The sequence below is a fragment of the Phoca vitulina genome, unplaced genomic scaffold, assembly GCF_004348235.1.
Source record: "Phoca vitulina isolate PV1807 unplaced genomic scaffold, GSC_HSeal_1.0 scaffold18, whole genome shotgun sequence".
Lineage (NCBI taxonomy): Eukaryota > Metazoa > Chordata > Mammalia > Carnivora > Phocidae > Phoca > Phoca vitulina.
The window spans coordinates 18,455,293-18,483,070 of record NW_022589721.1 but is presented as its reverse complement, the minus strand read 5'-3'; the positions used below and the strand labels follow the sequence as shown (position 1 = coordinate 18,483,070).

General features: G+C 46.4%; 1 protein-coding gene and 2 non-coding genes across 3 annotated transcripts; 1 reads left to right on the top strand and 2 right to left on the bottom strand.

The window, feature by feature from the left end:
* Window positions 1–280: 280 nt before the first annotated feature.
* Window positions 281–20,915, top strand: CUNH8orf76 (chromosome unknown C8orf76 homolog). The gene is made up of 6 exons (XM_032416048.1): window positions 281–418; window positions 4,267–4,362; window positions 5,086–5,229; window positions 9,570–10,027; window positions 14,082–14,214; window positions 19,746–20,915. Exons 1-6 carry the CDS (start codon window positions 302–304, stop codon window positions 19,941–19,943), a joined length of 1,146 nt encoding a protein of 381 aa, XP_032271939.1. The 5' UTR covers window positions 281–301; the 3' UTR covers window positions 19,944–20,915.
* On the bottom strand, window positions 2,890–2,968 carry LOC116639646. The gene has a single exon (XR_004300893.1).
* LOC116639647 lies at window positions 3,061–3,201 on the bottom strand. Its single transcript, XR_004300894.1, has one exon.
* Window positions 20,916–27,778: the final 6,863 nt, after the last annotated feature.

The window sequence follows — 27,778 nt, the reverse complement described above, 5'->3', positions numbered from 1 at the left end:
AGCTACCCTGGAGCCAGGGCTTTTTGATGCGTGCAGGTAAAGACCTCTGGGTCCATCTCCTAAAACCGAGCAGTCAAACACTCTGTCCCCGGCTTCGGTCAGTCTGTGAGTCAGATAAAAGTCTAAGTTCCACCGTGACTCCACGCCAGCAGCCGGCCAAATCCCCGTTTGCCACCCCCCCAAACTACAAGTCCCAGCATGCCGCGCCCTGGCCTTGGCGGCCCCACCCCTTCTGCGTTGGCCCGCACGAGGGCGCCTCTCTAGGCACCGCCCCCTCCCGATCCCCGGCGGCGAGCGCGCCATGGAGACCGGGTGCTGGTTGCTGGGCGGCGAGTTCGAGGACTCGGTGTTCGAAGAGAGGCGGGAGCGGCGGCCTGGACCGCCGGCGTCCTACCGCGCCAAGCGCTGCGAGCCGCAGGTGAGAGGGCGGGGCTTGCTGGCCTCTCTCCGGACCCCGGGCCTGGCCTCCGCGGGTCCCGGGCGGGGAGCGCTTCAAACGCCCGGCTCCCGCGCCGCCGCCCACGGAACCCAGGTCCTCGCGGTGCCGGTGCCCGCCGCCTCGCCCGGCCGACCCTGCGCCCCCGCAGGCCTCCCCTCCCGTTGTCTTCCCCCTACCCCACGAGGCCGGGACGTTTCCGGAGCCCCACCCGGTGGGCTCGGCCCACTGGGCCCCGAGCTGTCGGCGATTAACTCGCACGGGACGTTTGGCGGGTGTCGCCAAGGCTCGCTATCCTGAAATCTTCAGTAACTCTGTGCGCCCTCACTGAATCTGCAGCCGGGCAGTCAGGGGCCCCAGAAATCCGGCCACCGCCCACTTTCCAAAACTTCTCTGCTCCCCAGACAGCGACGTCCCACCCACGGGCCTGCCCTTGTTCAATGATTCTCCCAACCCACGTCAGCCCCGCTCGCATCGTCACAGCGTTCAATTGTATCCATTTCTTAGAGCACACCTTGAATGCCGCCTCCTCCAGGAAGTATTTTCTGATTCCTCCTTCCGAGCAAATATGTTTGACTTGGAGTGCCCCCCCCGCCCCCCCGCCATTCAGTTTGTATTACAGCACTTGTCAGTAACCTAAAGCTCTTCGACCCGGAGTGCTAAATGATCACAGGAGAGTGGGGGCTTAACTTTATGTCCTCCAGTGCCTGGCAGTTTTCGTTAATAACAGGAACTCCGTGAATATTTTGAATTGGTAGAATATTACTTGGTGTTATTGCATGTATGTAAATCTCATCTCATGTATAAGAACTACAATACTATGTATCAGAAACTTAACCTGTTTCAGGCACTGTGCTAAGTTCCTTTATCTGTATTGTCTTCATTTTTCCTTAAAACCGTTGTATTTAGGGGGCGCCTGGGTGGCTCAGTCGGTTGAGCGTCTGCCTTCCGACCCAGGGTCCTGGGCTCTCTGCTCAGCGGGGAGCCTGCTTCTCCGTCTGCCTGCCACTCCCCCTGCTTGTGCTCTCTCTCCCTCTGTCAAATAAATAAGTAAAACAAAAAACAAAAAACAAAAAAACCCATTGTACTTAAAGATGTCAGGTGCTCAGTAATTACTGAATTATGTTTGTTTTTTTTTTTGTTTTTTTTTTAAATGAGATTTTTTTTTTTTTTTTTAAAGATTTTATTTATTTGACAGAGAGAGACACAGCGAGAGAGGGAACACAAGCAGGGGGAGTGGGAGAGGGAGAAGCAGGCTTCCCGCAGAGCAGGGAGCCCGATGCGGGGCTCGATCCCAGGACCCTGGGATCATGACCTGAGCGGAAGGCAGACGCCAAACGACTGCGCCACCCAGGTGCCCCTGAATTATGTTTGTTTCATTTAACTTATCTTTTCTCCTTATCACATACATTCTTTCAAAGTTACATATACTAGTTGATCGTGTAGACTAAAACCAGGAATGGACTTGGGAAGTTATGTGTGCAGCATTAAAAGCCGTGGTTATGAGATAGGACCCTGCATTGCAGCGTTGGCTTTACCACTTGCTTTCCAAGGTGTTAATTCCTTATTTGTAATTTGGGAAAAATAATATTTGCTGGCTCACAGGGTTACTGTGGAGTGAAATGGGTGAGATACTTGGTCAGGTGTGATGTGCTTACACTTACAAAGTAAAATCCAAAGATCACTTGTCTTTAGGATTTGTTTGGTGTATGATGCTGCTCGTAAACTCAAAGAAGCCTTATTCAAGTCATGTTGATTTCCCTGGGTATAAAACCGGGAGCTTGGGTTAGAAGACTTCTGTTGTCTCTGTGGGACAGAGGTCAGCCTTATCCAGCACTTCACCTCTTTGTTCCACCCTTGCTCACAGTTCTTCCCTCCTTTCTCGTACCAGAAAGGGGGATTTGAAGCCATCCCTGTTCGAATGGTTGCAGGCCTCAGGTTATGTGGGAGAATAGAAACAATCATTTGAAAGCCAGTTTTTCTTGATCATTTCCCAGTGGGATCATGAGAATTGCATGAAGGTTTGCAGTTCGGCAGTTCTTGTTCAGCTGGGATCGGCATTGTGACTGGAGAGCCGTAGAGCACGAAGGGAAATTACGGGTTCAGGACATGGACTTGACTTACATGGTACTTCAGGGACGACAGAAAAACAGCAGTTACCAGCTTTCTTCGCTGTGATGGATCAGGCGAAGGAGAGAAACTTTTACTAAGATAATAGGAGGGTAGTGATACCCAGGCAACACTTTTAGAAATAGAACCAAGCGATTTTGACATGATGGTAGAACCACCACAAATGCAGTTGCGTTTTGATAGCACTTAACCTGGGGATAGACTACGTTCAGCCTCAGTTGTTTTACTGTGAGTAAAAGGGAGCTTGACCTACTACTTTGAAGCTGGAAAAACTGGCACACGGACTGCTTTTTGTTTTTTGTTTTGTTGTTTTGTTTTGTTTTGGGTCTCAGTTCTCAGCACTCACTCCATCACCTGGTTCCTAGAACTCAGATTGCGCAGTGGTCACGCCATCATCGACCAGGGCTCACAGTTCAGGGCTCACAGGTACAGCGGCAGAGACGTCCCTAAGTCTCCCTCATCTCCAGCCTAGCGCGCGGCCCCTCATCTCCCCGCGCCGGTCCCCAGCCACACCTCGCCTGAAACGTTTTCATAATCCTCTCAGGCTCCGGGCCAGCGGCGCCGCCAGCAACGGGCCCGATCATATAAGGAAAATCCTGCGAGCTCATCTGCGGGCTACACTGGGGACTCGGGGACTCCCTGCCCTCCCCACACTCGCTACCCTCTGTCGGACGCCAATCGCCCCCACCCCCACCCGGCGCCCAGTCTCCGGGTCTCCCCGTCTCCCCGCACCTCTCAGGCCCAGGGGCCTGAACTTCGGCCCCTCCGCGCAGCCGCACCCCCGGACTGCTTTTTGTTACACCTGTTTTCTCATCTTAATGTTCTTTACTCATTAGCCGAGAAATGCCAGTCTCGCTTTCCTTTCTATCAGTAGAAGAGCGAATAAAATATTCCAGATGGGCATTTCCTCAGACTTCTCTTCTACAGGTCCTTGGCATTTGATTGGAATGGAAACCTCCTTGTAGCCTTAATTTCAATCTCTTTGGTTAGATTCTACTTTTTGCTTTTATGATATTTTCATAAAAGCGCTATAAGCAAAGGTAATTCCTCTTTCCTTTGTCCTTTCCATAAAGAGTTGTCAATCCCTGTTCCATCCACTCTAAAAATGTCTCTACAGGGAAACCTGTCTCAGTCTAAAGAAGCAATGGGAACTGTGCTGGTTAAAATGTAGCTTCCCAGGCACCACGACTCCATCTTGAAATGCTCTAGATAGAACCATATATGTCTGTGCTGCTTTTTCAGTTGAGAGGTTTCTTATTATTGGTATGTTTATTACTCATGATAATTTCAATTTGAAAACTGAGCCATTGCTAAAATTGTCATTCTTCTTGTTGGATGTTTTCCTGTGAGTCTCATCCTAAAGAAATATATATATTTTTTAAGATTTTATTGATTTATTTATTAGAGAAAGCACATGCACAGAGTGTGGGAGAACATGAGTTGGGGGGAGGGGCAGAGGCAGAGGGAGAAGCAGGCTCTGGGCTGAGCAGGGAGCCTGATGCAGGGCTCGGATCCCAGGATGCTGGGATCATGACCTGAGCCGAAGGCAGACGCTTAACCGACTGAGCCACCCAGGCGTCCCAGAAGTATGTCAATTTTTGAGGCTTAATCAATTATGAATGGGAAATTGCTTTGACTTGAGTATGAGGGGGAAAAGCATAACTTAATTCTCTGTAATATGCTATTTTCACAATTTCTAGTGGTTTTATGAAGAAACAGAGAGCAGTGATGATGTTGAAGCTCTAACTTTGAAGAAATTCAAAGGGGACCTCGCCTACAGACGGCAAGAGTATCAGGTAGAATTCAACATATATAAGGTTGCACTACTTGAAATAGGCTCTTGTTCTATCAGTTATAGCATATTAGTTATGAACGTGTTGTTTGTGAGGGTGAATTTAATCTTCTGTGATAAGTGTTTGTAATCTCAGAATCCCAAGTTTCTGTCCTTTTCTACATGGCTCTGTATCACTTGTTTTGTTTCCTTGCCTACAATATAGTGATCTTTTTGGGATCCTTGCAGGTCTGTTTCCCCAGGTTCTGTGTCTCCTCATTCTGTGGGAGCCTCTAGCACAGATGCCCCATGGAGTCACAGGGGCAGAGCACCCCAAAATGTGTGAGAAAAGGGAAGAACAAGTAGATACTAGGTTGCTTTACATATAAAATTTCATTTCTTCTTCACAAGAGTCGTTGTTGTTTTGCTGATGAGAGAAGGAAGGTTGTATAGCAAGTTAGTGGCAAAACCAGGATTCAAACCCTGGTCTGTTTGGCTCCAAAATGCTCTTCCTACTGCACGGTGTTTCCCATGGTAGTAGTGGTTATATTCTCCAGCCATTTCTTTTCTACCTTTTAGAAAAATAGTACTGACAAATACTCAAGTCTTCCTCAGTTCATTGTAGAGTCGGTTATAATAATATTCTGCCAAGAAAAAATCATCCCTATAACTGAATCCTTTCTTCTATATTTTTGCCTCTCTTTTTATCCCTTCTCTTCATTTCCTTTATTTAACAAATAATTGGCAGAAAGCACTGCAAGAGTATTCCAGTATCTCTGAAAAATTGCCATCTACGAATTTTACCATGAAAAGGGATGTCCAGGAAGGCCAGGTTCGGTGTCTGGTCCACCTGGGAAGGCACACAGAAGCACTGGAGATTGCTACAAACTTGGTAAGTGGTTTCACTGCTTACATTCCTTTCGCTTTCCTGGGATTGTTGAATAGTTTGTTTTCTAAAACAAAAGAACAAACAAACAAAAAAACTTGCTAGCAGCAAAATCTGTGGGTTTGCTTAAGTAGAAGAAAATCTTTAGTGGTATAAGAACTTTATAATGATGAACAGTTCGGAGCTCTAGACAGTCATTTTCTTGTAATATTTTTTTCTTTCCTGTGTTATGCTCAAAATTCTTCATTGCCTGAAAATCTCATTTGTAAAAAAAAGGTTTTACTCTTGTTAGGAGTAAGTGTTCAGAGTAGGAGGATCATCAGTAATGTTTTTCTCTTAAAATTTTTTTTTTTAAGATTTTATTTTCCAAAATTTCTATAATGAACATGGATTACTTTTGTAAACAGGAAAAAAATTACCCAAAAAACCCTAAATATCATACTAAGCCAACCTTAACAGCCTTTTTTATTCTTAAATGGAATTCGCAGAATCCTTTTTTAAAGGGGTAAAGAAAAGCAGTTATTTGCAATTCTAGATTCTGCTTGTTTTTGTTTTCAGATGAAGGCATTTTTATTTACTTCTGGTTTTTCTGTGTTTAAATTTTATATGAGGATTGGTCTAAGTTGACCAATCTTAGTTTATAGATGACCAGTTTTCTTCCTCAGAGGGAATTAATGAGGGACCCAGACACTGATCTTGAACCCTGCAGATCAGGCCGACCAGAGGTCAGCCTAAAGTATGCATGCAATTGAGCCGTCCTCCTCCATGTCATTAACTAAGAAAAATCCCTAAATTTACTTGCCAATGGGGTTCATTGCCTGCGACCTCAGCCTCTTGCAGTGAGAGCAAACCTTAGAAATTGTCTTTGGGATGTGGAAAACAAGCTGCGTCTTGTTCTTTTTCTCCCCTCTAATAAATGTGCGTTAATTCTCAAGCCGGAGGGTAAGATTACCTTGTTCAGGAAGCACATGGCCCAAACAGTGAACTTGGTGTTTAACAGCGTTAACAGCGTTCATTCTCAGTCGCCCGGGTCTGCAAATTAGCCGCAGCGTTGGCCCTTTTGGTACCTTTTTCTAGACATCAGGCCCCGGTCCTTCGTTCCTGTTCTGTGCTCTCTTGTCACCTCTCTCTTCCTGGCATCTCTTGCACGTCACTGCTCTGCTCCTCCCTGCCTAACCTACAGAAGGTGGTGGCAGCAGGGTTAGCGTCTGGATCATTCCTGTGGTTCCTTCCAGCTTCGGAAGTCTGTTTCTGCGGCTCAGAGAAACATCTGTTGCCTGTCAGCAGATGCCAGGTGTCCAGAGCTTGGGATGTTACGAAGCAGGAGGAAGGACCAGTCAGAAGATCTTCAGCTCCCCTGGCAGGACTGAGAACTGCCCATCAGGCTTCTAGGCACCCTGTTGGGGAAGGAACCAGCAGTGTAGGCCCGTGGGTCTCCCCCTTTTTTGGGTCTCTTCACATGATTTCAGTGGAGCCTACCAATTTTGCAGTTTCTCACTGCTTGGTACCCTGGGTTTTGTTTTATTTTTAAAATTTCTTCCCTACTTACAGACCTTTCTGTTTTGTTATTAGCTCTGTCCTGTTTCTGTTTTTGTCTCGGTAGTTATCATCCTTTCGTGTTCTGTGGGGGACAGGTCGGTATACAGCATTGAACAAAATAGACAGCTCGTCCTGGAGTGCCTGTTGGCATATGAACACTTTATGCTCACAACTTCTAATTCATCTCTCTTCTTCATGATTTTTGGACAAAATTTGTAATAGAACTTATATTTTATTTCTTATTTAAATAATTAAACATCTTACAGTAACTGATACGCTTATGTGATAAGCTGTGGTTAAGGACATTGCTTTCCTACGGTAAATGACTCTTTTAAATGTGTGCACTCTACAAACATTGATTTCAGTCTCACCACGTGCCCGGTTCTGGGTTCAGTGCTAAGGTGACAGATGAAGCATATCCATACCGTGCACATACACTGTTCACCTAGAGGGAGAATCCTAAGCCAGCTAACATGCGTCAGCTCTTCTAAAGTACCCTTCGTTCTTTGCCTTCTGGTATGGCTGACTGTAGCTCTGCTACTTACTAGCTGTGTGACTTCAGGCAAGTTCCCTAACTTCTCTGTTGTGACTCAGTTCCCTCTTCGATGAAATGGGGATAATGGTAGAATCCATTTTAAAGGATTGTCATGAGGATTAAGTGAGTAAATCGCTTAGAATAGTGCCTGGCATATGTTCGCACTCAATAAATATTAACTCTTGTCATCATTATTGCATTTCAGAAGGAGTTGCATTATTCTGGAAAAATAACACGAAGTCATTTAAATGGAATTTAATTTCCAGAGAGTTATTTACTATTTATGCTGTAAAAACCCTCCCATCAAAATTATGGTTTGGGGGCACCTGGGTGGCTCAGTTGTTAAGCGTCTGCCTTTGGCTCAGGTCATGATCCCAGGGTTCTGGGATCAAGCCCCACATCGGGCTCCCTGCTCAGCAGGGAGTCTGCTTCTCCCTCTCCCTCTGCCTGCCGCTCTGCCTACTTGTGCTCTCTCTCTCTGTCAAATAAATTAATAAAATCTTAAAAAAAAAAAATCATGGTTTGTATGTAACAGCCTCTACCCCAACATACATTCTCGATATGAAATGTTACTAAACAGCATAAAAAGCATTATAGACTAGTTGCAGAAGAAAGGTAGCATTTCCTAAAATCTGTATGTGTTGTTCTCCTTATAAATAAAAGACATGAAGATTAATTAGTTACTGAACATGTGTTATGTCCAAGGGGCTATGCTCTGTACTAGGAATTCAGCAATGAACAACAACAACAGCAAAAAAATGAGAGAAGTCAAAAGGCAAGAAACAGATTCTTAACTATAGAGAACAAACTGATGGTTACCAGAGGGGAGGGGAGTGGAGGTGGGGGGATGGGTGAACCTGGTGTTGGGGATTAAGGTTTTTGCACTTTTGATGAGCAGAGGGGCATGTATGGAGGTGTTAAATCACTATATTGTATACCTGAAACTAACATAACACTGTATGTTAACTAACTGGAATTAAAACAAAGTAAAAAGAAAAAATTGTAGAAGTTTTCTGAAGGGAAAACTCAGAGAAGAATTTTATGTGTGGTCAGAGCTGATTGAGGTTGAAATGAATGAATTTTAAAAAGTAAAACAAAAACCCCTTTTGGAATCTAATGGTCTGTTAGGAAGGACAGAATACAAAACAGTAGTATGAATAAAACCAGTTGTATTCTGTCATTGGGAAGGTGCAGTATCACCAGATAGGTCGCATGGAGCTTTATTTTCTGTATTATCACTTAATATATAAATATTTAGATTCTCCCCAAGCTTTCACTCACTGACCTGTTTCTTCAGGCTGCATACTGGGTAGTTTTACTTGCATTTCTCGCCCATTGTAATGTTGTGCGCAGGAGCTTGATCTGGATACTAGTAGGCCAGGTTTTCTTTAGGCTTAAAATTAACTGAAAGGTAATTTTAGTCTGCCATCTGCTCTCCACAGACTAACGTAGAAAAAGAAGCCTTGTTTTCCCTAACCCACAGGGCTTTTGCCATATGTCAAGTTAGGCAAGAGGTGGTGGCTCTGGTTAAAGAGACTTGAAAAGCATTTTCTGATCAGAAGGAAACCAAGCAACCCCTTCTGGCCAAAAATAATTGGCCTTGGTAATGGTTAACAGGGACGGCATTTGGATTCAATTATGATGCCTCATGAAACACTGAGAGCTTCAGGGCTATCCTGTTTAAGATGTCTAAGCCAAGTCAAATTTGGAAATGGAGTCCATTTGAATCCTCAAGGAAACTGCCATTTGGATTATTAGGAAGCCTGGAATATTAAAATGGAACCATTACCCCAGGGTAAAAAAAAGTTGGCTTGGGTCTTTCAGCTGTCTGGCTAAGACAGTAAAGATTACAATAAAAATTGAACATAAACTGACATTTATGATTTGGGTGCTGAATTTTGTCAGGCCACTGTCACATGAATTATGCTATGGTTATGACAGGATGTTTGGGAGTGTCTGGTGGTTATTTTGGTCGGTAGTATGTGTTTCTCTAGGTTTATAGCTTCAAACAGTTGTCTCTACTTGTAGCTATTGAAAGATACGTCTCATTTACAATATACACAACTTGGGTTTTTAGGCATCTCCGTTTTTACATGGAAAACGTTCCGCAGTTTAAAGTTTTTAACTCTTGGGCACCTGGCTAGCTGAGTCGGTGGAGCATACAAGTGTTGATCTCAGGGTTGTGGGTTCGGGCCCCACACTGCGTATAGAGATTGCTTAAAAATAGAATCTTAAAAAAATAATAAAGTTTTTAATTGTTTTTTCTCCTTAGGAAAATAAAGCAACTAACACAGACCATTTAACCACTGTGCTGTACCTCCAGTTGGCTATTTGCTCAAGTCTGCCGAACTTGGAGAAAACAGTTCTCTGCCTACAGAAACTAATTTCTTTGCATCCGTTTGATCCTTGGAACTGGGGCAAATTGGCAGAGGCTTACCTGAATCTGGGGCCAGCTCTGTCAACATTATGTGCGTCATCTCAGAAACAGAACAATTTCACCTCCAGTGACAAAACTATCAAATCCTCCTTTCCACACTCAGGAAAAGACTGTCTTTTGTGTTTTCCTGAAACGTTGCCTGAGAGCTCTGTGTTTTCTATGGAAGCAAGCAGTAGTAATAACCAGAAGAATGAGAAAGCTTTGAAAAATACTCAAAACCACGTGGCAGAGAAGAGAGAAGCAGAGTTGCTAGAGACTCAGATGAAAGCATGTGCCTCTTTTATACGAACCAGGTAAGTGAAGAATGGATTAAACAGCACACGGTACTAGGCCCAGGGTAAAGGTGTGATTTTTCTAATTTTAAGCTTCAAAAAGTCCTAGGATAGACATTTGGCTTGTTTTTTAGCTTTTTTTTTCCCCTATGGTCTAGATGGAATCCTTTGAACATGTCCTTTTAGTATGTAAGATTTAGAAACAAAACTATATTTGCTCAAGAATATGATTTGTATCATCACTCAAGATAAAATGTTAAAATTGGAAAACATTAAAATTAGGAAAAGAAAATTAAATGTATAAAACATTGACAAAGGGGAAGAAGTATTTTAAACAAGGAATTTTTCACTTGTAGGTTCCACAGAGATCTACTAAAGACAAAAATTGGCTCTTGTGTTTGGATCACTTTTGACAATATGAATAAACAATGTTTAACTCATTCTACAGAGAATTCCCATGATTTAGGGACTTCAAACACTTTAAATCCGTAGTTATAAGAGTTTAAGGGAAAACAAAGTTTAAGGGAAAGGGGAACATACACTTGACCAAATTCTATACTTTATGAGAGAAACAGATTCTCTTAGGTCTCAGGTGATGCCAAAAGAGTGGTGGTGTTGTTATTGTTTTTAACTCTGGAGAATTCTAGAAATATTAACAGTGAGGCTTACTGAGAAATGCTATCTATGAAGCAAATTGTAAACTTTATTCAGCAAATGTTTAGTGTTGACTACATTACTTTGATTCAGAAGTACATTGAACCAGTGGTATGCTGGGCACATGCTGGGTGCTGGGATCATAAAGATTCTTAAAAAGAGGCCCTTTTAGCGGCGCCTGGGTGGCTCAGTTGGTTGAGCATTGGCTCTTGGTTTTGGCTTGGGTCATGATCTCTGGGTCATGGGATCAAGCCCTGAGTCGGGCTCCCCGCTCAGCAGGGAGTCGGCTTGAGGATTCTCTCTCTCCCTCTGCCCCTCCCCCCGCTCGTGCTCTCTCTCTAAAAATAAGTAAGTCTTTTTTTTTTTTAAAGGCCCTTTCCTTACACCACTCAGTGTGCTGAGGACAGTACACGTGTGGTCAGTGACAGGTGGCCCGGGCACTAACGGGGTATTGGTAGTGGGAGCAGACCCCTACGGGAGCTGTCCAGTGTAGCAGGAAGAAGGAAGCTTTACTGGGGGAGCGACGCTTCTGCCAGATGTTTCTGGGAACCTTCATCAGCTATAGAGAGAAAGGTGTACTGGAGCTTTGTATGCGTTGTTTCATTTTAATCCTACCCCTCCGTGGGGCGGACGTTGGCACCCCCTTGTAGAGACCAGGGAACTAACTCAGCATTACGCCCAAAGTGGCACAGCCATGAAATGCTGCCATGATTGGGACCCCGGCCTCTGAGTCCACAGCTTGTGTGCTTTCCGGGGCATCTTGCTGACTCTGGACCATTCCCCAGATGAGAAGAGGCAGGCTAGGTAAAGTGGAGGAAAGCACAGCCTGCGGGGTGGAAGGGCCGCTGGGGCACAGGGTCGTCCCAGAGGAGGTGCGGTGACAGCAGCCTTGGTGGTGGAGCCGAGAGGGGGCCGCAGACCGCGATCCAGGATGACACGGTGAGGGGGTGGGGGGTCAGGGCTCACCGTAAGCAACCTAATAGATTGTTACTGAGTGAACGGGTGTGGCCCCTCCCCTTGCTAGTGGTCTGGCCTTGCACAAATTACTTAAACTCTCTGCTCTCTGGTTCCTTCATCTTCATCTTCATGGAGAAAGGGGGAAATGCCTTGTCCATGGAGTGGTTTGAATTCACGTGTCTGAGCTCTTGGTGTAGTGCCCAGTACACGGGCAGCATTCAGTAAAGGCTGTACTTCTGTTAGCCTAAGATGTTAAATGTCATCTTAAAGGATTTGGTCCTTATGCTGAAGGCCTGAATAGTATTTGAAGGTTTTAAATGTCCAAGCGGTGTGACAAGAGCTGTGATTTCGAGAGAGAGATCTGGTGGCTGGGAGGGGATTTTGGAGGAAGGAGTTGGGATCCCGAGACACCAGTGAAGGAGCTGTAGAGTCATCGGTGGGTGTCGATGAGGATCTGACCTAGGATAGTGCACTGGTAATAAAACGAGGACATGGACATCACTGCAGGATGGGATAGACGGAACCTGGTGACCAGCTGAGGGTGTGGGAAAGACAGGGAGGGGAGAGTCCAGGACGAGTCAAGAGTCTACCTTGGGTGTATGGGTGGATGGTGGCACCTTTTGAGGAGACAGGACACACAGGAGGAGGAGCAGAGCAGACTTAGGGTGAAAGTAAAGATTTTGGTTTAATGTGCTGAGATTCAAGTACCTATAGGACATCCCGTTGGAGCTTTTCCCTAGGACGAGTTGAGCTCAGAAGAAGGGAGCTAGAGATGAAGGAGTTTCAGGAAGGAGATGAGCAACCAGATGATGGTGAGAAGTCAGGTAGGATCGACTCTGAGGAGAGGATTTGAAAGTGAGGAGGTCATTTGCAGCCCTTGAGAAGGCAGTTTGAGTAGCAGTGGGTGACAAGGCATAGGGCAGAGGGCTGAATGAACATGAGACGGAAGAGGCAAGTGTAAGCTATATTTTCAAGTACTTTCAGGAGCAAGAGGGGAAAGCAAGGACATCAGAGATAAAAGGGGTCACAAATGTACATGCTTCCAGAGGTCAGGTAGGTAACATAAGCAGGTTTGAGTGAGTTGGGGGAATGTGGGTCAGAGCATGCTCTCCTACCAGACTCTCCGGTGACTTCCCATTGCCCGAACATAAATGCCCTGCTTCTTTCCATGGCCTGCGAGATGTTGACCTTTCTCATTTACTACAGTTTTTTGTCTCTCTGTTTCAGCCACAGTGATCTTCATGATTTTCAAACACATTAAGCTAATTCATGTGTCAGGGCCTTCTTCCCCCAGATATTGTGGTGGCTGGCTCATCATTTGGTCTTAGCTTGAGTGGTAACTCAGAAAAGCCTTCCTTCACTGCTCCACCTGAAGCAGATACTTTATCCACCCTGCTTGGATTTTTTTTTTTTGCACAGCACTCCTCACTACCTGAAATCATCTTATTTGTGATCTCTCTCCTTCCATTCCATGAAGCAGGAAGCTGTTTTGCCTACCAGTATCTCCCAATACCTAGAATAGTGAGTGGTCCATTCAAGACATGGAATGAGTGAACAGGAGAGCTGAGTGCTAGTGGGAGTAGCAATAGGGACCAGTGAGGCCTGAGGGAAACTGGAAAATCTACACATTCAATATTTTTTTGAAGATTTATTTTTTTATTAGAGAGAGAGAGCGCGCGCCCGCGAACGTGTGAGTGCGCAGGAGCCTGGAGAGGGGCAGAGGGAGTGGAAAGAATCTCAAGCAGACTCCCTGCTGAGCACAGAGCCCAATGTGGGGCTCGATCTCACCACCCCGAGATCATGACCTGAGCCGAAATCAAGAGTTGGCTGCTCAACAGACTGAGCCACCCAGGCGTCCCCACATTCAATACTTTAAAAAAACAAGAGAAGGAGCATGTGGCAAGGACAGGAGGGAGGAGGAAAGAGAAGACCAGGTTATGCTTATGATGGGAAGTTAGTGGTGAGGCAGTCCAAGGAGGTCATCAGAGGCTTGTCAAAGATTTGACCCTGCTTCTGGTAATTAAAGTATGCTGCAGGATCTAATTAGTCCTTGAGGTCGAGTGGCTGTGGGTTCGGGGGGATTTCAAGGGTCACAGAACACTGACTTCAAAGGAGCACATCCTGACATTTTGTGAGGAGGAGCCTTTGATTGGGAAGCTTGTCCTTTTCACTCCAAATTGTTTGTGCTTTCAATCACTTGACTTCTACAGGAAGCCCTTTTGAGGTTTTTCTCCCTAAAGATTTCTTTGAGAAGCATTGGTCTATGAATTTTAGAAAAGATGACTCTCCAGTGCAGTTTGCTCAATTTGCTCAAGTGGGAAGCTTTAGGGATTCAAATGAAGGTGAGTACCTTCCTTGAGCCTAGTTGGATTCCCATCCAGCCCAATACCTGTGCTCTCTGCGAACATTTCCTCACTGCTTTGCCTTCCCTGTTGCACACATGTTGGGACTTACTGTTTTTCAGGCTCTTGCTTCAGCTCACTCAGCCTCAGCAAACATCATTTGCTTTGGAGAGGAACTTAAGGACTCAGCAGGAAATTGAAGATAAAATGAAAGCGTTCAGCTTCAAAGAAGACACTTTGCTGTTGATAGCTGAGGTGGGTTTATGTGAACCAAGGCAGCAGAGGTATATTTCCTGGCTCCAGTACCGTTTTTTAAAAAATAGCCGAATCTCCTCTACTAAGGGACTTTTTCCCTGCTTTACGTGCCTTTTGATCACTTAATCCGCGAAAGCGGCCTCTTCGTCATCTTTCTCCTGCAGGGTGCTAGGGGCGGGGGCTGTTTCATTTTCCTGTCCGTGCTTGTTAGTACCTGCCTGCTTGCACATCATAAATGCCCAGTTATTGTTTTTTGAGTGCTGATTAAACGAATGAATGAATGTTGACATTTCTTGCAGCATTTCTGTACGTTTTTCCTTCATTTGTCCTCATAACACTCAGAACAGCCTGTGGGGACAGGTGGAGCTGGGAGCGAGGCTCAGACAGGTTGGCACCTGCCCCACATTTTAAGCTGCAGAGCTAGACTGGAGCCTGGCCCACTACAAGTCCATTTTCTTTCTGTTCCACCTTTCTGCTACCTTGATGGTTGCAGAGAAATTCAAATGTCAGGGTTTTTGGGTTTTTTTTTTTTTAAACTTTATTAGCTTTTTTTTAAAAGTGATGTTGAAATTACTTAAGATAGCATTTGGAGATTATCTGTGTTTTTATTTAAGTTATTCACACTAGTTCCTGTTAGTATGTGACTGAAACTTGATAGTTCAGGTACTTTTCCCATGAAATAAGTCTATATCCATATCCATCCTAACATCATTCTTTCAAGAAATACTTATTGCTCATCTAAAGTGCCAGCCTTCTTTCTTCCTTCTCTAAACTAAGCGCCCACTTGGACCCCTTTTCCCTCTTATGGGACCACAGTCTCCTATCACTTTTCTCTGAGCCTCTTTCAGCCTTTCCTTTGAGCCCACAGACATGCGCAGCAGATAGCCTGTCCCTCTTAAGTTTACTGTAGCCTTTCCTTAGTCTTTGTTTTCCTTCATCTTTCTGGTGTCCATAGCTGTTGGCCACCTGCTTTTTGTTTACTCTTCCCTTTACTTCCGAGGGACCACAGCAGTCTGATTTTCTCCTGTATTCTTAATATTCCTCTGCCTCTTGGAACTTCCTAGTTTCCTGTGTCTTAAGTCATGACATTCTCTGAGGTTCCACTTAAGTTCTCTGTTCTCTCTGCCATCTCCCACAGAAATCGTAACCACACTCATGGCTTCAGTTGTCACCTCTGGGTTGGTATTACCCTCTAATCTATATCTCTAGTCCTATCTCTGAAACACTAGTCTCACATCTCAGACTAGTTACCTCCTAAGTGACTCATCTGAAATGATTGATGATCCTGCTGTCACTTCAGGTACAAAGTTCTAAAATGGAGCTGCTCATCAAAACACTTTCTGGTCAGTCTTCTGTCAGTATCTAGCAGAGAGGAGCTGGAGAGAACCATCTCTTCATTCTAGACTTTGTTTTTTTCATCAGTCCTGTCTGTCATTCTTTTATCCAGAGCTGGGACCTCGCTAGCTGGGGGCCATCTCCTCTCCAGTCTCACCTCTAGCAGGCGCCCAGCCGCCCTTCCTTCAGGCCCACCTTCCATTTCTCTTGCACCACCGGCACGCTCGTCCTTACGACCTCGTGCTCGGCTCACAGTGACCTCCTGGCTCGGCTCTCCTCGCATCCGTGCTCTCTCCCCTCAGATCCGTCTGAAACAGTGCTGCTGCGGGGTTTACCTCACAGCCTCGCTTTGAGCGTATTACCTGCCTGCTCGAAAACTCAGCACGTGTGTCCCCATCACCTTGGAGGTCAGGTCTAGTGTAGGGGCCTCCACATGATATCCAGGCCCTTCCAGAGAGTAACTCCAAACTTAGGACCTCGTAATTCCTTACACAAATCTTTTGCATCCTCTAGATTCATCTGCCACGTCTAACAGCCTTGCCATGGGTAGTCTCATCTCCACCCACTGACTGTATTCCCATCCTCAGAGACCCGGCCGAAGTCCCACATCCTCTAGGAGGCTTTCCCCAAACATTCCTGTCTGTGGCAAGGACTCCCTCCTCTGAGCTCAGGGAGAGTCAGTGCTTGAATAGATAGCACTTTGCCAACCCCCCCCCCAACAAAATACAAGAATATGTCTTACCTTTTCAACTAGATTTTAGGTTTCCTTATAATAAGGTTATCCTTACAAAGAAGACATTCTCCTTACCATGTTCAGTGTATCTGTGGACTGCATGGAATAGTAGTTCTCCACTTGGACAATGCATGTGAAGTACCTGTGGAGCTTTTTAAAAAAGACAAATGTCTAGGCCCTCATTGGGATTATAATGTACATTTCATTTTGTGCTCTGTTAATCTTACTTCGTGACATGAGCATGACCCTGTGTCCTTAAATATCCATTGATTGCATACTTTTTTTTTTTCTTTTTATCGTTGTTTTATTTGAATTAGGATCTAGGGGCACCTGGCTGGCTCAGTCGGTAGACCGTCCAACTCTTGATCTCAGGGTCGTGAGTTCAAGCCCCACGTTGGGTGTGGAGCCTACTTACAAAAAAAATTAAAGGATCCATATAAGATCCACAGACTGTATTTGGTTCTTCTGTCTCTTATATCTCTTTTATTCTGTAGCAGCTCCCCTTCTCTGCTTTTTTTAGGATAAAAAATATATATAACATAAAATTTGCCATCTTAATCATGGTTTAGTATACAGATCATTAATTACATGCACAGTGTTGTGCAACCATCAGCACTATTTCCAAAATTTTTTCACCATCCCAAACAAACTGTGTAACCATTAAGCAATAATTCTCATTTCCCCCCCCTCCCAACCGCTAGTAACCTCTAATCTACCTTCTGTGTCTATGAATTTGCCTATACTAGATATTTCAAATAGTGGAATCCTATCTATAATATTTGCCCTTTTATGTCTGGCTTATTTCACTTAACATAATGTTTTCAAGGTTCATCCATATTGTAGCATGTGTCCGAACTTCGTTCCTTTTTATGGCTGAATAATATTCCACTGTATGTACATACACACCACGTTTTGTTTATCCATTCATCTGGTAAATGCCACTTGGATCATTTCCGCCTTTTGGCTATTGTGAAGAATGCTGCTGTGAACTTTGGCGTACAAGTATCTGTTTGAGTTCCCGATTTAAATTCTTCTGGATATATACCTAAGAGTGGAATTTGGTGGGTCACATGGTGATTCTGTTTAACTTTTGGAGGAATTGCCAAACTGTACATTTCACTTTATACTCTGTAATTTTTACCTAACATTGTGACGTGATCGTGACCCTGTATCTTTATTTTTTTTTAAGATTTATTTATTTATTTTAGAGAGAGTGCACACATATTAGGGAGGGGCAAAGGGACAGCGAGAGAGAAACTCAAGCTAACTCCTCACTGAGCGCAGGGCGCACAGCCCGATGTGGGGCTCGATCCCATGACTGAGATCACAACCTGCGTCAAAACCAGGAGTCGGACTCTCAACAGACTGTGTCACCCAGGGGCCCTAGCCCCGTAACTTTAAATATTGTTTGAGTATGTGCTTTTTAATGGCCGGATAGTAGTCCAGTTAAAACTTTTGATGAGCTATCATTTATTTACTTAAGTCCTCTATATTGAACATTTAAAAGATATAAAGTACCTATTTAATAAGTTATTTCTTTGCAAAAAAATCAGTGTATTTGTTCCTTTTAGCATAGACTACTAGGAATAGAATCACTAGGTTAAAGTATACAGACATTTTAAAGACTTGAAGCTCATTTCCAAATTGTGATTCAAAAAGGCTGGTTCAATTTACATATCATATATAAGAATACTGATTTTCCTTCTCCAATCCTAGATATTAGGTTGAACCATGTGAAATTGTCAATAGTTGATCATTTTGACCTATAGAAACAATTTTATACCTATTAACTTATTTTTCAAAATCTGCAATTTGATTGGTGAAAATGGCTCTTTTTAGTGTTAATTTACTTATTTGGTTACTCTTAAGATGAACAGTTTTTTCATATGTTTATTGGCCATTTATATTTTGTGAAATACCTAGTCATGCTTTTTCTTCATTATTCTATTCGTATGTTTCTGTTTTTCTTAATAATTTTTTAAGAGCTCTATACTAGGCTTACTAACCTTTTATATGTTGCAGTATTTTCTGAAGCTTACGATTTTTTTGATATATAGAAGTTTAAGTTTTTTTATATGGTCAAATATTTTTGCAGATATTTTGACAGCTGTGAATGATGCACCTGCTAATCCCTCTTTTTGGGATATTGCATTATTTGGATATTACTATTATTCAGTTCTCTTTTTTATAAAAAAAAAAAGACTTTTGGTGTTATATCCCAGATTTTAAAATACTACATTTCATTGAGTCCCAGAAATTATCAGTTGTAAGACACATCATTATTTGATGGGCCAGTAAAAGAAAAGTAAGATGCCGTTTATGCCATACCACACCTGTGTTGTAAAGTACCTCTTGATGTCAGAGATGTTAAAACACAAAACAGAAATTGTCTTAGAATTGATGAAAAAAAAGAATTGATGAAAGTACCAAGCTTTAATAAATGCTGACAGTTGCCTGGTTAAGCTGTTCACCTCATTAGCTCTTGCCTCAAATAATAAGTAGTCTTTGAAGATTTAAAGTCAGTGGAAACCATTCTTTGAATGGGTTTCTAATGCATTATAATTTGAGTGTTCATGAACACATTGGATCTCAGGGTTTTCAGGAAACTTAGACATCATCTAATCCAAATCCAAGTGACTTAAATTCCCTTTACAGCATCCCTGCCAGAGGGCTCCCTAACCTTTTGTGCCAACGATATGAAATGTGTTGGGACTTGATTTTAGTTCACTGTCCTTACCAAAGATGGGCTGATCACTTAGTGGGTTCAGGTGCAAGCTTTCCACAACTTAACTTTTGCATGTCTTAGCAGAGAAACGAACACAAGATCTGGGCCTGATTCTGACCAGTAGGGAGCAGTGTTTTGCCTTCAGAGGGCAGGCCAGCTCCTCCGGTCCTGGAGGTTGCTGTGACATCTCCCGAGGGATGGAGTCTCTCTGGGTCAGGAAGGGGTAGGCCCAGCTACCTGCTACTCGCCTGTTGGCTGCCTGTGACTTCTCTGGGAACTTCTAAGAGGAAGAATCTGTGCCACCCCCCCCCCCCCCCCCAGCAGCAGTATTCTGCCCAGGCTCCGCTTTCTGGTTATTTTAGGAGGAGGAGAAGCACTCGCAGATACGTTCTTGCCAGCAGAAGATGATCTTTGATTTAAGAATGTTGACCGGGCGCTCTCTGTAGGCTGAATAGCTGCCACATTAGTATTTCAGTGATTTGTTCACTCGGGGGGAAGATAAGAGGAGAAATATGGGGTATTTTACCTATGTACTCCTTGGATCGCTACTTCTGAACAAACCTCTTTTCAATATGTTAGAATCCCTCTGGCTGCTGAAGTATTTCTGCTGGGTTTTTTTGTTTTGTTTTGTTTTTTGGTATGAAATCCTTTACCCTTGATGAATAGCATAGTCTTCCACTCCACGTCTGCTGCCCCTTTTTATTGGGATAGTTTTTTGGTTTTTTTTTTTTCTCGCAGGTTATGGGAGAAGATATCGTCCCAGAAAAAATAAAAGATGAGGTTCACACAGAGGTGAAATGTGTTGGCTCTACAGCCCTGACCGCCTTGGTGATTGCATCTTCGAAAGAATTTGAAGACAAGTGGTTCAGAAAGATCAAAGACCACTTCTGTCCCTTTGAAAATCAGTTCCATACAGAGATACAAATCTTGGCTTAGTGGTCCCTTTAAAAACAAAAGAAAACATCCTGTACTGTTTTAATTGTCCTTGTTTATTTCATAAGGAATCCACTGCTAATCATGGGATATAGTGAATTTAAAAGTGATTATTTATGTTTTATAAAAACAGCTTCTCTTCCAGATTATTTCTACTGTGTTCAGTTTCTTGATTTTTTGTTTTGTTTTCTTTATAGACTTTTGCCATTCACTTATCTTAGACCTGCTGTCCCTTTAGGAAATATCTATTGGGAAAGTGAATAAAAGAGGCTCTTAGATATTATATTTTTTTAAAAACAGGCACTGTGTTATAATTAGCAGTAAAAGTATCCACATTGTTCAGGTAAAGTCATCAGGAAAGAACAAGAATATTGAAATGTAAAAAAAGTAAACCATTTCTGAGAAGGGTGTGTCAAAGTCTACGAAGGCTCTGAGAGTTTGTGTATAGGCCCAAATGAAAGCGTGCACATGGAGTGGGCTGCATTCTAGAAACTCGGGCCTTCTCTACTGGGCAGCAGTCAGCACGCTTGCCTGGTGCTGCAGAGGGGGACGCCATCTCTCCTGTGAGGCTCTTTGCTCTGCAGACATCGTGATGAAAAGATAGTCTGGAATGAAGGGCGGTTAGTGCCTTGCTCACCAGATGCACAGAAACATGAGGCCTGCGGGCCACTGTCCTACAGGGTGATGGTCCTGTCCTTGCAGACACACGGATTATAGTCACAGTCTCTGACATCTTCGATACAGAAGGCCGTTACCTTACTCACATCGTCTGGAATGGAAGAGCTCCCTCATGAGGAGTGGAATTTAGTAGTCAACCAAAAACTGCCTCAAGTGTTGTCCCACACAGCTTTTTATTCTCAGCAGAGGGAAAAGAATTCCAGCCCTGGGCAAAGAAGCAGGTCCTCAGGATTTCCCTTCTACTTCACCTGCTGCTTCACCCCTTCGCAGGCCCCTTCCCAAAACAGACAAACGTCTGATTCTGTTTCTGTTTTGACTGCTCTTTTAGTACCTACTATAGCCTGACTAGTAATTGCAAGTTGTCATTTATCTCTAATGTGAAACAAAAGATTGGTATGATTAATAGACACCGTAATTTTTAGGAACCATTAAAAAGTATGGAAACCTCGTAACAGCTCCCCATCGCCCTCCATCCACTCACGGAGTCATGAACAATCATTATGGAGCTCCTGTGACGTGACAAGCATTGTGCGGTTGCCATGGAGACACTGGCTCTGTCTCGGAGTTTATGGTCTAGTTGCAAATGGCCCCTCAGGATAGAGCCTGAACTGCCAATCCCTTCACGATAGAGCCTCTGGTTCCCAGGCGCCCTCCTTCCCTGCTCCCCAGCTTTAGAGGCACCGTAGCTTTTGCATTTAGGCCTTCACACTGGCAGTTTGGTTTGGCACCTCTCCCCACCCCCCATCATAGGGCTGATGCTCTTCGCCTTCCAGGTCTCCACTTCCTTACAGCTTCCCAGAAGTCTTGACCTCCAGGTGGCGGTAGGTTGCCCTCTTTCTTGCTCCTTCACTATTTCACTTGCATCTTGGTTCTTACCTACTCTATTGTAATCGCTTGCTTGTTTTTCACGATAGAATTTAAACTTTGTAAAATCAGTGACTAGGACTGTCTTTCATATCGGTATCCTCAGGGCAGAATACTTGGCATTTCATGAAGTATTTGTTGAATTTCTGAACTGGCCAGCATCTCATTTTGTTGGCACAAAAGTTTAATCCCCCGGAGATCCAACACAGTGCTAAGGCAGAAGCACCCTGCCTGTTTCTCCTTCTGGAGCTAAACCCCTTTCTCCCGTTAGTCTAGGCTTCCTAGAAATGCCCTTTTCCCTCTAGTCTGGCTTGGCTTCCCATCTCGATCCTAGTGCCCTTCTAACTTTGTCCATGCTTTTAGCTTTCAGCCATCTGGCTGTCCTCCCAGATCCATCATCTGTGCTGTCCCGAACTGCCTGAGTGGTCTTCGGGAATCTTCCCACACACCTGCCCCACCTCACTTTCCTGGCAGCAATGTGGTGACGTGTGTGAGAAGCCTGCAGTGTGATGTTTAGCTGTAATGCAGGGCAGGAAAGAGCACTCAGGAATACCGGGCACCTCAGAGTTTCATTACACACGTCATCTTGATCATTTCCAGCACAGATGGTGAAGGGTAGCGTTAACTGAACAATGATTATGCTAAAGAAAAATCTCAGGCCTGTCTACTTAGACACTCCACCCTCTTGTCAATGAATGAATCACTGGGAAGGTGAGCAAAGGTGAACCACAGAGGTGACTACACTCCAGGTGGGTGGGGTGGGACCCAAGGGCAATTCTTGCCTCTTGTGACTCCCGAAAGGCCTGTCTTCAAAATTTTCTCCCAAGGAGGAGTTTGTACCTGGTATTTGAACTGGTGAGAGTCCTTTTTCCTTTACACTCTTAAACCTCTACAATCTTCATACTGTGGCCAAAGGATCTTGCAAAGACTCTTTGCAGTCTGGCAGTGACTTCCCAACTCATTGATGAAGCCTGTGTTCGAGGCCCTGCGTGGTCTGGCCCTGGCCCACCTCCCCCGCCCCAACTCACTGGTTTTTCTCATGTTCTTGGACTCCAGGACTCCAAGCACCTTCCCACCCAAGCCCTTTGCCCATCCAGTTACCTCTACTTGGAACATTCTTCTCTGCCATCTCCCATCCTGCCATCAGCTTCCCCTTCCTACAGATCTCAGCTCAGGAATTCTCCTCAGACAAGATGTTCCTGATTCCAGACTTGCTCAGGTCCCCCTTTAAATTTCATAATGCCTCTGCTTTTTTTCCCAAATGGGATTTTAAATATATATATATATATAGGATTATAACTGAGAAGATAGAGGACTGGCATCTGTTTGGGACTCACCCTTGTCCTTTTCTCCCTCCTCGGCAGTGACTTCATCACCTAAAGCTTCAGTGTTGTGTCTGCTTAGCCCTTGAGCTAACAACCACCCCACCCCCTATCTCTGGGAACTACCCTCTCACCCACACAGGTGGGTACCTGGCTGCCATATTTGTACTCAATGACTCTAACTAATTGGAAAGAGGACGGAAGGTTTACCTTCTCATAGCTCGACCACTTCTCAAGGCTAAGAAGTCTAATGGCCTGAAAGTCAGGGGACTAATGGTGTATGTCTTGATCTGAGTCCCAAAGCCAGAGAACCGGGAGAGCCAATGTCCAAAGACAGAAGAAGGATGTCCCAGCTCAAGCAGAGAGAGCAAAATTGCCCTTCCTCTGCCTTTTTGTTCCATTGCAGCTTTCAGTGGGATGAATGATGTCCACCTGCATTGGGGAGGGTGATCTTCTTTACTCAGTTCGCCAATTCAAATGCTCATCTCAACCAGAAACTCTCAAGATACACCCAAAATAATGTTCTATCAGCTATCTGGGCATCCCTTAGCCCAGTCAAGTTGACACATAAAGTTAGCCATCACATGGAGGCAAAAGGAGAGGGTCTGGGTCAGAGAGATTCTATGCTACTGGCTTTGAAGACGGAGGAAGGGGCCATGAGCCAAGGAATGCAGGTGGCCTATGGAAGTTAGAAAAGAAAAGGAAATGGATGTTCTCCTAGGGTGTCCAGGAAGGACCGCAGGCCTGCTGACGCCATGATTTTAGCCCAGTGAAACCCACGTTGGAGTTCTGAACTAGAGACCTGTAAGGTAATTTGTGTTGTTTTAAGCTATAACATTTGTGGTCCTAAGTTGATTGCTTGAATCTGCTACTAGAATCTTGAAGAATCTTGCTAGAATCTACTAGAATCTATTGAAGTAATTTCAGTTTCTGTTACTTGCAACCAAAGAATCCTAAGACAGGCCACTTGGGTCCTTTCAATCTTGGTTTTAGAATAAGGCTTTGTTTCTTAGAAGGCTATTTCTTTTATATGTGACTTTCCTTTTTAAAACCTTGATAGAACATTATTGTAGAAGGTATCAAATCAAAAATGCAGCAGCTGCTTTCAAGAGCTTCCGTTCTCTAGCAGAAGTAAGGGGACATCCACGTGAGTAGTAGATAGCGGGCAGGAGGGAGGTCTGGGTGTTGCAGAAGTACAGAGGAAGGCTGGGCTTTCAAAGAAGTTTCAGGAAGGCGGAAACATCTGAGTTGGACCTTGGAAAGGGGAAAGATTGTAGCAGGCTCTGTGGGGAACGAAAGGCAGGCACCTCGGGGCTCTGTGGGGAACGAAAGGCAGGCACCTCGGGGCTCTGTGGGGAACGAAAGGCAGGCACCTTGGGTTTCTCAGTAGGGAGATGAAAAGAGCCACGGCCTGGAGGACACTAAGGCTGGTCGTCCAGGTGAGCGGGTGTGAAGGGACATGGGTGGTGAGGCCCGGTAGGTGAGCCAGCATCCAGTTATGGGGGGGGGGGGGTCATCGATGCCACGGCAAAAATTTGACTTCGCTCAGGGGACAAATACCAGCTACAGAAAGTTCTTGAGCAGGGGAATGGCTGGTTTAGGGTTATGCTTTGGACTGATAAATCTGATTTTACTTCCAAATGTTTAAAGTCTTTGGGCTTCATGCAATATGTGTTTTTGGGGTCTAGGAAAGCCCCGGATATTAGCATTAACATGGAGGGTGGAGGTGGCCTCAGGATACCCAAGATGTCCCAAGTGCCTTAGGCAATTCCCACTGTTGTAGAGTTTGCTACTCTTCGGGGCTTCCCATTTCACGTGGAACGAGGCCGACTGCAGCTAGCGGTTGCCGGCCGTCGGGCACACTCTTCCCACCTTTCGCATGGCTGACGGCTTCTCACGTTCCAGTCTCCGCTCCCGTCTCCCCTCATACAGGCCTGCACCCCCCGCCCCCAGGTCACTCTCAGACCCAGCAAACCACAGGTTAGCAACATGCAAGCGCTGGAGGCCGCGAGGCTCTTGACGATAAGCTCTCAGAGCCGGGGCACATCTGCTTCCATCCATACGGGCCGCCCAGCTCCCGGCACCCCCGAAGGGCCAAACTGGCGGTGAAATACGGGACTCCAGGCCCTTCTGGCGTGGGAACCAAGGCTGGCCGCCCAGGACTTGGGCTAGAATAATTGGGCAAGGAAATGCGAACCGGACGTCTGTTCACGCGGAGGCCGCAGGGACGGTTCCGGAACGGCCGTGCGGGGCTCGGCCCTCGACGGCGGGCAGCGCTGCAGGGCCTGCGAGCAGCTCACCCGCGCCGAGGTTCGCAAGTCGGGAGTCGGGAAGTGCCGTTCTCGAAGCGCAGCCACCCGAAGCAGGCCCCTGACCCCGCCGGCGGAGAGACGCAGCTGGAATGGAGGACGGCCGTCTCCAGAGGCCCGGCTGAGCTGACTCGGCCGTCCGTTGTCCCGCAGCAGGGCAGGAGAGGAGTGCCGAGGGCACAGCCGGGGGGCAGGCAGCAGGGGGGGCGGATGGACCGGCCAGGCCTGTAACAGCTGGACTCCGTCCACCGCACCATCCCCCCCCCCAAGGTGGTATGCGGAAGCCCTCACCCAGTGCCTCACACGGGCTGCATTCGCAGACTAGGCATTAAACGCCCGGCGCCAAATCTGTTACAAGTCCGAACCCTCTAGAGCAACAGGACCAACAACGTGCATATTTATACCCATATCTCTGCCACCTGTCTGTACAGAGAGATGGAGTACATGAGCTGGCTTTGTGATTATGGAAGCTGACAAGTCCCGAGGGCCGCGGGGGCACTTGACAAGCTGAAGACCCCGGGCGAGCCCAGGGTGTAGCTCCAGGCTCAAGCCCCAGGAAAAGCCAGTGTGGCAGTTCGGGTCTGATGGCAGGCGAGACCCGTGTCGCAGTTCAAAGGCAGAGTCGGGCAGGAGGAATGCTCCCTCGCTCGGGAGGGTCAGCCTCCTCGTTCTCTGCAGGCTGTCGGGTCAGCGAGGCCCCGCGGCGCGCGGACCCCCTCGGTCACCAGGTCTGCGAGGCCCCGCGGCGCGCGGACCCCCTCGGTCACCAGGCCCTGCGGGGGAGAGAAGGACGGAGCAGCTCGGGGCGCACCACGTCTGCCTCAGTCCAAACCCAGCGGGCACCAGAGAAAGGAGGTTGTGCTTGTGCTCGTGCGCGTGTGTGGTGTTTATACTCCCTGCTGCCAGCTTTTCTGACACACATACGCTCCTCAGGAGGAAGCTGAGAAAGTGAACGACAGATGCTCTGTGTCCAACAACTTCTTGGACCAGGTCCAGAGAATGAAGCGCCTGGAGATGAGGCTCTGGCGCTCCGGGCACGGGCGCGGGGGGCTCACGCCAAGGTGCGAGCAGGGCCGGGGAGAGAAGTCGTCCCCTGCTGAGTGTTTGTGTCCCCTGCAGGAGCAGAGCTCCTTGACCAGTCAGTCGGCATTCACTGTGCGCTGGGACCAGCCCGGCCCCGAGGTTAGGGTCCCTCGGGCCAGCAAAGTGTCCTTGGCCTCCGGGCTCTTACAGTGCAGACTGGGAGATGAAAGATCAGTATCTGGTGAGGACCAAACGAACACAACAGATAATTGCTAGGAGAGGCCTGGGGGACCGACACTTGCAGCCGGTGGCTGATAATCCCACGTGTGGATAATGGGATCCCTAATCCCTGGTGTGGGGTTTAGGGATCCATCCGTCCCCGCTCCACCACGCCCCCCCGGGCAACTCTATCATACTATTTCTCTCATTCTCTCATGTTCTTCGTGGTGGTGGTTCAGGTGGGTGTTGGCGCCTGGGCCGACTTCGGAGTTCTCCAGACGGAGGTGAGTCTGGGTCTCTGCCTGGCGCTGAGATGGTGTCAGCACGTACGGGTGGGCACCCCATTGTCGCTGTGGAATCTCACACTGCGGTAGAGACGCCGTATGTTCAGGACGGCCCCCAGCGAGCAGGGCTGCCAAGGCAGCTACAGGGGTGATTCTAGCCCAGAGCAGAATTCAAGACGGGGCAAATCGGCTTTGGGAGGATTGGAAACTTGGATAAGGATTTGTTTGGATCTTCAGTCAGCCCCTTGCCGTGTGCGTAAAACTCTCCTAGTGTCTGGTGGAAATAGTGTCTGGGGTTAGAGCCCAGGGCTGGGGGCCCTTGGGAATCCAGTCCCACAAAGGAACGGCCCAGCCTCACGTGAGCGGGTCCTAACGTTGTATCAGGCTAGGCTGGCTCATGATGCGGTCATCAATGACCCCAAATCTCAGTGGCTTACACAACAAAGGTTTATTTCTGGCTCCTACTACTTATCCACGGCGGGGTCGGTGGGAAGAAGTGGGAGGTCCTGCTCACCAGTCTCTCAGGAATCTGGGCTGGTGGAGGGGGCTCCGTCTGAGGCATGCTCCTGCATGGCCAACTGCACCCAGGCTCTTAGAGCCTCTGCCTGGAAGTGAGCCTCACTTCTGCTCCTCGTCCTCCAGCCACAGCAAACCGCAGCTAACGTCCCGGCAGGCAGGGGTCACACGCGCGACAAAGTGTCCAGAGGAGGAGAAACAATATCCGTGAGCCCGTCAGAAGGCCGCAGCGGGGCGCCTGGCTGGTGGAGAGTGCCTGGGGGCAGGAGGGCTGCTCTGCTCCGCTCAGACGAAGCCAGACGCAGGCAGAGGCAGAGCGGGCCTTGGGGGCTCTGGGTCCCGGGCAAGCTTTACCTTCCTGAAGCTTTCCCAGCAGACTGCAGAATCCAGTGTAGAACCTTCAGCAGCCCCCGACTGTTCTAACCTCGTTACGGCGGTCAGCAGGAAAACAGCACATCAGGGCCGGGGTTTAAAGAACCTTCAGGAACCAAAGGGTTTGTTGCTGTTGTTGGACTTTCAGGAACTAAGGAGGAAAAAAGTGAAATGAGGACAGGAATGCTATGTAAAAGAAAACAGAAGCAAAGACGCCTTTGCCTTTGCCAAACACTGGACAACACGGGGAT